Genomic DNA, 11,294 nt, shown 5'->3' on the forward strand with positions numbered 1-11,294 from the left:
CGCTTCTGCTGGATCCCAATTTTTTCTTCATTCATCAATATTTAAGAATACAAATTACTCTCTCTGTAATTTGTATTGTAAATGAGGGTCTTATTCCTCAATGTGTTTTCCGAGGCTTAAATAAATAATCAATCAATCAACACTGCAGGGTCTATGCTTAGAATGGTCCTCACAAAGATACAAGTACAGGAACAGGAACAGACACACACACACACACACACACACACACACACATTATTTATTCATTAATTATACTCATTGTAAATTATTATACAGCTAAAAATCATATATAATTTGTCTTATGAGGTCTTGTGTAGTCCATAATCCTACAAGGGACTACATTTCCTAGTCGTGCGTGACGTCAACTCTCCGCGACAGGACACGTGACGTGTTGTTGTGGTTCCTGTTTATGCAGCAGGTCCCTGATCTTCTTCCCTCAGCTGGAGAAGTTGCCTCAGGATGGACCTCACCTCCCTCCTCCTCCTCTTCCTCTCCTCTCTCTGCTGCTCCTGCTGCTTCGGAGCTGCTACTCCAAACTTTGTCCTGGTTTTCGCCGATGATTTAGGTTTCGGGGATCTGGGCTGTTACGGACACCCCACCTCTCTCACCCCGAACCTGGACCGTCTGGCCGCGGGAGGACTCCGATTCACCGACTTCTACTGCACCAGCCCGGTCTGCAGCCCGTCCAGGTGCCGGGGCTCTTTTACACTCATGTTGGAGAACATGGACAATAATATAATATAATATAAAATAAAATATAATATATTTTAGCCTCTTATCCAGATTTCCTATGCAAAGGTCAGGTTGTATTTTTTTATTTAACTCACTGTTATTCAGAAGCTGTGCAGTGTGACGGGTCTTCTGTCTCCTGTAACTAGAGGCTTCAACCCATTATCACCTGTTACACAAAGCTATGACAACATTCACTATCCAGTGCAGCTTATAGGTTGATTTACTACATTGATATAGAGCTAGAGCAGACGACTGTTATGGACCTTCTTCAAAAGCCAGTGTTTAAAGTGTTTTAAGTAGCTGTTTGAAATTATTAGATTAACAAAAAATGATGATAAAACGACTTAGAATTATAGAGGTGATAGCTGAATTTACCTTAAGGCAGGGGTGTCCAAACTACGACTTTGTGAGAGGAAGATGCAATAGAAGACATAAAGGATTAAAGAATATAAAACAAAAATGAATCAGGCTGTATTAAAAGCAGGAACAAAAAAGTTTTAAAGTAGATTTAAAACTGTCGATTGTGGGACAAGACCTCCTGTGGGGGCAGGAGACTATTCCAAAGCTTTTGGAGAAACTACATGGAAATGCTCGGTCTCCTTCAGCTGTTTGACAAAGGTTTGACTAATAGTTATTGTGAAAGGGTTGTTGTTGGTGTGAGGATGACCTAAATGATCTGGGACGATAAGAGCTGTGGGTAGTAGGTGATCACTGGAATCGTCCAGACACAATAAGAGTTTTCCTGTGACTGATGACTCAGTCACTGTTCAGCTCTGACTTGTCATTTAGATAATTCGTGTTTTTTATCTGCAACCCATACACTAAAGACCATTAATTCATCAATGCTTTTTACTGATTATAAACACTTTCCAGTCCATCCTTGTTCTGTTAAATAACAGCCTTGTTTTGTGACGTCTTCTCAGAGCTTCGCTGTTGACGGGACGTTACCAGACTCGCTCCGGCATCTACCCAGGAGTGTTGTACCCGGGCTCTATAGGCGGTCTTCCTCTGAACGAGACCACCATCGCTGAGGTCCTGAAACCTCTGGGCTACGCCACAGCTGCCGTGGGAAAGTGGCACCTGGGATTTGGGGCCAATGGCAAGTTCCTTCCAACCAAGCAGGGGTTTGACCAGTACATGGGGATCCCTTACTCCCATGACATGGTTAGTGTGATGGAGTTTTAAGATAGTTTCTGTGATAGTATATGTTAAAGTATATGTTAAAGTATCTTTTTTGGGTGTAACATCCATTTGATTGTGTTTTTCTCTGTGCCTGTTCGTCCCACAGGGCCCCTGTCAGAACTTGACTTGTTTCCCTCCAGATGTGAAGTGTTTTGGATTGTGTGACGTCGGTGCAGTAACTGTCCCGCTAATGTACAATGACGTCATCAAGCAGCAACCGGTCGACTTCCTGGACCTGGAGAATAAGTACAGTGACTTCGCAACCAACTTCATCACCACATCGGCCAAGAAGAATCAACCTTTCTTCCTCTACTATCCCTCTCATGTAAGTAGCACATGTTGAATGTATGTTTTCATAGATTGTGGAAACACTTCACTCTCCACTTCCTCCTCCAGCACACCCACTACCCCCAGTATGCTGGTCCAGGGGCAGCCGGGAAGTCTTTAAGGGGCCCATTTGGAGATGCTCTGCTGGAGTTTGACAACACTATCGGAAACATACTGACAGCCCTGGAGAAGACAGGAGTCATCAACAACACTCTGGTCCTCTTCACCTCAGACAATGGGTTGGTTTGTGTTTTCTTCAAATGAATTGAAGGCCTGTATTTGCACTTTCTTAGCCTGGATGCCAGAAGAACTTAGCCCAGCCCACAACATTTGAGGTCGGGAAGTTCGGTCTGGCATTGCTCCGTTGGGGAGAAACTATTCCCGAACAGAAGCTGGTCGGACCAATCAAATCGTCAGGGCGGGCTTTATACGATTATAGACAGATGATCAACAGTAACGTAATCAACCATGTCACCAAAGAGCGCTTGGGTTGAATTAGTTTTCAACAAACATGCCTGCCGCTGGAGAGCTGAGAGGTGCAGATGCTGCTATTGAGTCTGTTTTAGAAGACATCGACAGCGCATTCATTTTGAAAGAGGAACAGAGAAACGCGATCAAGGCATTTGTAGATCGAAAATATGTTTTTGCTGTCCTTCCTACGGGATTCGGAAAAAGTTTAATTTATCAGCCTTTTTTTCCTGGATCAAATTGCTTATTCCTGTCGCTCTGTGTACAGACCTGAGCTGATGCGTATGTCCCGTGGCGGTAACGCTGGCCCTCTGAAATGTGGGAAAGGGACCACATATGAGGGGGGCATGAGGGAGCCAGCCATCGCGTACTGGCCAGGGACCATCAAACCAGGTGAGGACTCCAGTTCAAAGACCATATTGATGGTTTTGCATGTTTCAGTCACATTACATCAAGGAGGTCTTGTGCCCCCCCCCCCCCCCCCCCCCCCCCCCCCCTCCATTTAAATGTAACTTTTTCTGCGTGCCTCTCTTTAGGTGTGACTCATGAGCTGGCCAGCACTCTGGACATCCTCCCCACCATCTCAACCCTGGCAGGAGCCAAACTGCCCCAGGTGATGCTGGATGGAGTCGATATGACGGAGTTACTTGTCAAACAAGGAAAGGTAGCTGGTGTCACACCTTGCAGCAGCACCAATATGATGTATTAGGATGAATTTTTTATGTTTTTCTTAAAATCTTGTTTTGCAGAGTAAAAGGGAGATGATGATGTTCTACCCCACAGACCCCATTGAGATGTATGGTCTGTTTGCTCTCAGGCTGGGGAAGTACAAGGCCCACTACTACACTCGAGGTAAACTAGGTTTCATCTGCTCGAAATCAGAATCGCACCATCAGAACTTAGGTGGTTTTGACTTGTGGTTGCTCATGTGTTTTTGCATCAGGTGCCACCCACAGCAGCACGACCCCGGACAAAGACTGTGAAATATTCGCTGTTCTCAAGGCCCACGACCCCCCTCTGCTTTTCGACCTGGAGCTTGACCCCTCTGAGAACTACCCTCTCTCTCTGGAGGGGAAACCCGACCTCCAAACCCTGCTGGAGAGGATGAAGAGAGTCAAGCAGCAGTTTGAAGCCTCCATGGTGTTTGGGCAGAGCCAGATATCAAAAGGAATAGACCGCAACCTGGAGCCGTGCTGCAATCCTCAGTGTACCCCCAAACCCAGCTGCTGCCGGTGCTGATGGGACAGATGTGTGGGGAGGCTGAAGCTACTGGACTGATTTTACTGTACAAAGTGCTCAAAGCTCGAAAGATGTGATATTTGAAATTATGCAATTCAGCTACTTATTTTTGGAATGTTAAGGTTTCAGTATTACTCATACTGAAAAGTAATTTTCCAAATAATCTGTTTTCCTCAGTGAGGAAATCTTATTGTTTTGTGTTAATATTGATTATATTTCAAATTAGAAGAGCAACCAGAGTAGGAAAAGGCTAACGCTATCTTACTGTGTTAAAGACAGTGGAACATTCATGGATACACACATTTATCTGGATCTACCATTCTTCCATGGGTCATTCCCGGCTCCTTCACAAAATTCACTGAAAGGTAAAAATCTAAATGTGTAACGTAGATTAATAAAGAAAATATTAAAGAAGATAAACAATAACTTCCTCTAAGGAAGAGGACAGCACAAAACTCAAAATCCCCCTGAGGTTAAATACATTTCATTACCTCCCACAACTGAGCAGCAGCACTTGTCAGGCACTGCGGTCAAGCCAGCCGACACTCGCATCTCTTTGGTCAAATCAGCCGACACAGAAATTCTACTCCGCGCATATACTGACATTTATGGTAAACGCATCCAAAGCGTTTTTTCCAAATAAACTGTTGACATGGAGCACATATATTGAAAAAGAAATGGATTGGATTATATTCACTAGAAGTATATATCGTCTCAGGTGTAATTTTTATGAATAGCATTTTTACTGTATCAATTCAGAGATTTCACTAAATAAAAGTCACACATTTTTAGCTTCAAGTAGCTAATTTCTGGATATTTCAAAGTACTGTAAAAACGATTTGCTCAATAAGTTCAGAGAGAAACTGATATGCCTGTGTTCAGGACCTCTGATTACCTACATACTGAAGATCAAACATTTTTACTGTATAGATTTGGAGATTTTTCAAAGTAAAGTCCAACATTTGAACAATCATATCAATTAATTTCTGGATATTTCATAGTTCTATAAAAACACTTTGCTCAATAAGTTCAGAGAGAGACTGATATGCCTGGCTTCAGGACCTCTCTGACTACCAACATACTGAAGATCAACGTTTTTACTCTGAAGACTATACCGGGGCAGGGGGGGATACCCCTGGCAGGTACCAGCAAGCCAGGCGGTTTTCAGGTTAGAGGCCAGTCTAAAAGCAGCTTTGCCATCACCCATTGGCACTGGGAAGATTGGATGAAGATTGGGCTGATGTATTTGTAATACATATGAATGGTGTTTCTGCCAATGCAAATTAGGACATATTCAATAAGTGTGGAGCTCATGTGAATATTCAAATTAAAGAAAATTATAATACAAAAAAAGTTACTTTTCATGGGTACTTTCTTGTGTAAAGGTTCATTTTGATAGGAGTAAAGGAAAAAAAAATAGCCACATTGGGGTGTATTGTTGCATGGTCTTATTGGCCCACATTGATGAGAATCAAACATATTTCCTCAACTAGGATTTCTTAGGACTTTTAGTATGTTCTTCTGGACACCTCATAGAAATGATCGATGTTGAAAAAAACTTAATTTACAATTAGTCGGTCATAAAGCGCTACTTTGCCTGGACTGGCTGCAGTGTGTCGGTGGGTGGAGTGTTCGGGTCTCTGCCGCCCTCCAGACTGAGCTCCCGACGCTGAGAAAGATCCTCACAGAAACTGAGAGAAGCTCGAATCCACAGGTGAGTGTGTTCCAGCTCCTCTTAAAGGCCGCGCGCAGTCAGGACATCAGGGTTACAGACAGTGACGGGCCGATATTATGACACAGTTAACTCACGATTTTGAGATACTGACTGCAGAGTCTGTCTGCGGGAGTGTGCGTTTCTCTCTGTGTGTGTGTGTGTGTAACTCCAGATCGTTCCGTCACTTTAACCCTAATGTCCTCACTATGCGAGGCGCGTAACGTCTCGTGTTGTGTTGAGCGGGGGACGTGCACACAGTGTTTAAACATGTGTCTCATGAACTCAAACAAACAAAGTAAACGTCAGTCCTGCACGTGTCCTAATGACCTGTGATCAGTGCTGGTGTTTATTGTTAAAGTGTGAAGGGAGCGCAGGACAGAGGAGAAGTGAGGCGGAAACAGACTCCGACACATACAGGTCGACCGGACCTTTCATGAGCGTCTGTTCTGATCCTGGAGCAGCGCTGGTTATAATGACAAAGAGGGAGCACATCGCTTAGACAATGAACGGAGCAGAAAACATGAATCGATTATGTTGTGTCACTGACTCGATGCATCGTCGCTCACTTCCGCGAGACAGGTGGCTGTCCTGCTCTGTTGCCGCCCGCCCACAGTCAGTATCTCATTATTATGACTTAGTATCTATCTAATTATAATGAGATACTTAGTCATAATAATGAGATAGTAAGTCGTGCGTGACATCGACTCTCCGCGACAGGACACGTGACGTGTTGTTGTGTTTCCTGTTTATGCAGCAGGTTCCTGATCTTCTTCCCTCAGCTGGAGAAGTTGTCTCGGGATGGATCTCACCTCCCTCCTCCTCCTCCTCCTCTCCTCTCTCTGCTTCTCCTGCTGCTTCGGAGCTGCTCCTCCGAACTTTGTCCTGGTTTTCGCCGATGATTTAGGTTTCGGGGATCTGGGCTGTTACGGACACCCCACCTCTCTCACCCCGAACCTGGACCGTCTGGCCGCGGGAGGACTCCGCTTCACCGACTTCTACTGCTCCAGCCCGGCCTGCAGCCCGTCCAGGTGCCGGGGCTCTTACACACACTGGGGCTGATTCAGGCTCACACTCATACCGGAGAACATGGACAATAATATAATATAATATAAAATATTTTAGCCTCTTATCCAGATTTCCTACGTAAAGGTCAAGATGTATTTTCTTTTAAATTTAACTCACTGTTATTCAGAAGCTGTGCAGTGTGACAGGTCTATTGTCTCCTATAACTAGAGGCTTCAACCTATGACAACACTCACCATCAAGTGCAGCTTATAGGTTGATTTACTATATTGATATGGAGCTAGAGCAGATGATTGTTATGGACCTTCTTCAAAAGCCAGTGTTTAAAGTGACTGTCACGTTTTAAGTAGACACACCATGGTCAATATTGTACAGTCAGCAGTGATAGTTGGAGCAGCTACCTGTAACTGAGACTCTAATCATAAGCCCTGCATGATTAACAAAGTAGGAATGAAAAGGAGGTTAAATGGGTCAATTCTAGGTCTCTCTGTAAATTATATGATCATTTTTATGACCAATTTCTGTCCTGTATGACAGAAATAAACTCCTGGAGAATAATTTCTCAGAAAGACTGGAAACCCTGCTGAAGTAGTTTACGCTCCGTCATTTAGAAGACAAATCAGACTTTAATACTGCTGGAGAAACAAATCAGCACATATTTGATAACTTTAGGAACTTTAAGAGTATATGAAAAACTGAATTTACCTCAAAGCAAGTGGTTAAACCTCTGAATCATTTATTTTAGCTAAAAGATTACTGATAAACATAATGTGAACAAATATAAACTTCTCTCCAGTGCCTGAGGCGCCCTGAGTCAGCGGAGACGCTGCCTTTTAAGTGTGAGGACCAATCAGCTAACAGCTCTCACCTGTGCTGATTGATCATCTGTGGTGCAGATGCGGTTGCTCTCCCAGTCCCCCCCCACCTCCACAGTGTTGGAGCCTAAGATAAAATGGTTAATATAAACTCAGAGCTTGTTGTGTTTTAATGTGGCCAGGAAACAGAGACACATTTATTAAATGCCTTGTTGGGTGACATCTTCTCAGAGCGGCACTGTTGACGGGACGTTACCAGACTCGCTCCGGCATCTACCCAGGAGTGTTATACCCGGGCTCTATAGGCGGTCTTCCTCTGAACGAGACCACCATCGCTGAGGTCCTGAAACCTCTGGGCTACGCCACAGCTGCCGTGGGAAAGTGGCACCTGGGATTTGGGGCCAATGGCAAGTTCCTTCCAACCAAGCAGGGGTTTGACCAGTACATGGGGATCCCTTACTCCCATGACCAGGTTAGTGTGATTGAGTTTTAAGAGTTTCTGTGATAGTATATGTTAAAGTATCTTTTTTTGGGTGTAGCATGAATTTGAATGTGTTTTTCTCTGTGCCTGTTCGTCCCCCAGGGCCCCTGTCAGAACTTGACTTGTTTCCCTCCAGATGTGAAGTGTTTTGGATTGTGTGATGTCGGTGCAGTAACTGTTCCGCTAATGTACAATGACGTCATCAAGCAGCAACCGGTCGACTTCCTGGACCTGGAGAATAAGTACAGTGACTTCGCAACCAACTTCATCACCACATCGGCCAAGAAGAATCAACCTTTCTTCCTCTACTATCCCTCTCATGTAAGTAGCACATGTTGAATGTATGTTTTCATAGATTGTGGAAGCACTTCACTCTCCACTTCCTCCTCCAGCACACCCACTATCCCCAGTATGCTGGTCAAGGGGCCGCCGGGAAGTCTTTAAGGGGCCCATTTGGAGATGCTCTGCTGGAGTTTGACAACACTATCGGAAACATACTGACAGCCCTGGAGAAGACAGGAGTCATCAACAACACTCTGGTCTTCGTCTCTGCAGACAATGGGTTGGTTTGTGTTTTATTCAAATGAATCGAAAGCCTGGAATCATTCCTTCCTACTGTAAATTGAAAACCAGAAGCTGTGGAACATTAGCCTCTGTTCGAACGTCAAGTTCTATGATATCTTTAGATTTATCATCATATCATTGGATTTATGGCCGTCTGGTTCATTGATTGTCCTTCATCAAACTTGTTATTCCTGTCGCTCTGTGTGCAGACCTGAGCTGATGCGTATGTCCCGTGGCGGTAATGCTGGCCCTCTGAAATGTGGGAAAAGCACCACGTATGAGGGGGGCATGAGGGAGCCAGCCATCGCGTACTGGCCAGGGACCATCAAACCAGGTGAGGACTCTTGGGTCAGCTTTCCACACAGACCATAGCTGGTGCACATTTATTCTTTGAAGGAAGCTCAGCCAATATCAGTTCAAAGACCATTTTGATGGTTTTGCATGTTTCAATCACATATACAAAGCCATTTTTATGTTTTGTACTGATTGCCACAAAACTTCAGTCGGAGAAGAAACATTTTGGTGGGGATAATTCATGGATCTGGATGAAAGGATAAATCTGTCACATTTAGGGAACTGATATTTTTGAGTGAGTGAAACTTGGTGCAGATTGCTTGAATGTAAAGGGATTTAAATTGACTGCTTGGCCTTGGGGGAGGTATGTGCTCCGTAGTGTTCCACTCTTTTTTTGTGTAAAACCCATTTAAATGTAACTTTTTCTGCGTGCCTCTCTTTAGGTATCACTCATGAGCTGGCCAGCACTCTGGACATCCTCCCCACCATCTCAACCCTGGCAGGAGCCAAACTGCCCCAGGTGATGCTGGATGGAGTCGATATGACTGAGTTACTTGTCAAACAAGGAAAGGTAGCTGGTGTCACACCTTGCAGCAGATTTTGTGAAAACCAAGATGATGTATTATGATGAATTTCAATGATGTTTTTATTCTTCAAATCTTGTTTTGCAGAGTAAAAGGGAGACGATGATATTCTACCCCACAGACGCCAGTGAGATGTATGGTCTGTTTGCTCTCAGGCTGGGGAAGTACAAGGCCCACTACTACACTCAAGGTAACAAAGGTCACATCTGCTCAAAAGCAGAATCCCACCATCAGAACTGAGGTAGAATTGACTTGTGGTTACTCATGTGTTTTTGCATCAGGTTCAATCAAAAGCAGCACGACCCCGGACAAAGACTGCCAAGAATTCGCTGTTCTCAAGGCCCACGACCCCCCGCTGCTTTTCGACCTGGAGCTTGACCCCTCTGAGAACTACCCTCTCTTTCTGGAGGGTAAACCCGACCTCCAAGCCCTGCTGGAGAGGATGAAGAGAGTCAAGCAGCAGTTTGAAGCCTCCATGGTGTTTGGGCAGAGCCAGATATCAAAAGGAATAGACCGCAACCTGGAGCCTTGCTGCAATCCTCAGTGTACCCCCAAACCCAGCTGCTGCCGGTGCTGATGGGACAGATGTGTGGGGAGGCTGAAGCTACTGGACTGATTTTACTGTACAAAGTGCTCAAAGCTCATAGGCTGTGATTTTTGAAATTATGCAATTCAGCTTCTTGTTTTGGAATGTTAAGTTTCAGTACGACAAATACTGAAAAGTAATTTTGCAAATAGTCTCTTTTCCTCAGTGAGGAAATCACATTTATCTGGACCTACCATTCTTCCATGGGTCATTTCCGGCTCCCACACAAAATTTCAAGTTTCAGTATTTTTTGAGAAATCCTGCTAACTAAAGAACAGAGAAACAAAGCCAGAAGAAAACATATCATCCTCACCGCAGGAAATAATGCACGACAATGAAGGTATGGTTCTATTTCTGTTAGTGGGATCAGGCACAAATTACTACTGTTACCAGGAAACCTGATGGAAGGATGTGTTAAGGGTTGGAAAGAACCCTTAAAATGTTCAGGGGGCTCATCCAAAAATGTTTGTTTGTGAGATTGGTTTTTAAAAAACATTTTAGTTTATTTCCCACATGAATATTAATTGATCTTGATTTAAAAAACCAGGCACTCTGTGGGGACTGATCAAGTGCACATCAGAAAAAAAATGGATGCTGTGAATTACTTTATTTTGTTATACTTTCATAAGGGGACTTTGGGGCCTTGGTGGAGATTTGCAGTCTTTAACCACCCCTCTAGTTTTAATTGATCCATTATGAAATGTTAAGTTCAACATTCTATATCATCAAAAGTTTTTCAAGATTTATGGAGGTATTTGTAAAAATGTTTTGCAGGAAATTTCAATCAGACAAAAAAGAGTGGATGTGAACAATAAAGACGACACGAAAGGTTTTGGACATCAAGCATATATTTTATTCATAAGACCAGATCCATGACAAGGCAGAAGGATTTATATTTTTTGTCATTTTTCTTAGTTTTTCCCTTTAATTTTACAAGTCCTTGTTTTTGAAGATACAAGATAGGATATGTTGGTTCTGTCACATACGGTTTTGCTCTAGGTATACAGTGAAGAATCTTGTTAATGTAGTGAAGTCAAAAGTTTGGTTTAACTGTTAATGTATGTCTCAGCGGCTAATGTGTAGCTGAAAGTGAGGAAGGATTTGTAACAAGGTAGAAAATCATAATCAGAAGCAAATAGATACAGATCAGTGATGGGGAATGCTGTCGGAGGTCAAAGGTGATTATTACAATTGGCAATAGAGTTTATCAGCGACAGCTGACTCAGTCACTTTTCAGCTCTAACAGCTGATAGGTCAGTAATCTGGTGGGTGTGTCACGTATTCA

The 11,294-nt window shown here is 43.7% G+C and overlaps 2 protein-coding genes across 4 annotated transcripts; both read left to right on the forward strand.

Moving 5' to 3' along the window:
* Positions 1-382: 382 nt before the first annotated feature.
* On the forward strand, positions 383-4,739 carry LOC133954899 (arylsulfatase A-like). Its single transcript, XM_062389452.1, has 8 exons — positions 383-689; positions 1,656-1,896; positions 2,021-2,239; positions 2,311-2,480; positions 2,978-3,102; positions 3,246-3,373; positions 3,459-3,561; positions 3,653-4,739. The coding sequence occupies exons 1-8, from the start codon at positions 460-462 to the stop codon at positions 3,946-3,948; spliced, it is 1,512 nt and encodes a 503-aa protein (XP_062245436.1). The 5' UTR covers positions 383-459; the 3' UTR covers positions 3,949-4,739.
* Positions 4,740-5,572: 833 nt separating this feature from the next.
* LOC133954900 (arylsulfatase A-like) lies at positions 5,573-10,841 on the forward strand. 3 transcript variants are annotated; one of them, XM_062389453.1, is made up of 9 exons: positions 5,573-5,662; positions 6,417-6,690; positions 7,732-7,972; positions 8,084-8,302; positions 8,374-8,543; positions 8,755-8,879; positions 9,283-9,410; positions 9,511-9,613; positions 9,705-10,841. In XM_062389453.1, the coding sequence occupies exons 2-9, from the start codon at positions 6,461-6,463 to the stop codon at positions 9,998-10,000; spliced, it is 1,512 nt and encodes a 503-aa protein (XP_062245437.1). In that variant the 5' UTR covers positions 5,573-5,662; positions 6,417-6,460; the 3' UTR covers positions 10,001-10,841. The 3 variants fall into 3 exon arrangements, with proteins under 3 accessions (XP_062245437.1, XP_062245439.1, XP_062245438.1); XM_062389455.1 differs by having other exon boundaries at positions 5,582-5,662; positions 6,420-6,690; XM_062389454.1 differs by lacking the exon at positions 5,573-5,662 and adding an exon at positions 5,997-6,241.
* The last annotated feature ends 453 nt before the right edge of the window (positions 10,842-11,294 follow it).

The sequence above is a fragment of the Platichthys flesus genome, chromosome 6 (genome assembly GCF_949316205.1).
Source record: "Platichthys flesus chromosome 6, fPlaFle2.1, whole genome shotgun sequence".
NCBI classification, from domain to species: Eukaryota; Metazoa; Chordata; class Actinopteri; order Pleuronectiformes; family Pleuronectidae; genus Platichthys; species Platichthys flesus.

Coding starts and splice junctions, on each gene's coding strand:
- LOC133954900 (XM_062389453.1), top strand. CDS start 6,461: ATGGATCTCACCTCCCTCCTCCTCCTCCTCCTCTCCTCTCTCTGCTTC. Junction 6,691..7,731: donor CCGGCCTGCAGCCCGTCCAG/GTGCCGGGGCTC, acceptor ACATCTTCTCAG/AGCGGCACTGTTGACGGGAC. Junction 9,614..9,704: donor GGCCCACTACTACACTCAAG/GTAACAAAGGTC, acceptor TTTTTGCATCAG/GTTCAATCAAAAGCAGCACG.
- LOC133954899 (XM_062389452.1), top strand. CDS start 460: ATGGACCTCACCTCCCTCCTCCTCCTCTTCCTCTCCTCTCTCTGCTGC. Junction 3,103..3,245: donor GCCAGGGACCATCAAACCAG/GTGAGGACTCCA, acceptor GCCTCTCTTTAG/GTGTGACTCATGAGCTGGCC. Junction 3,374..3,458: donor TACTTGTCAAACAAGGAAAG/GTAGCTGGTGTC, acceptor CTTGTTTTGCAG/AGTAAAAGGGAGATGATGAT.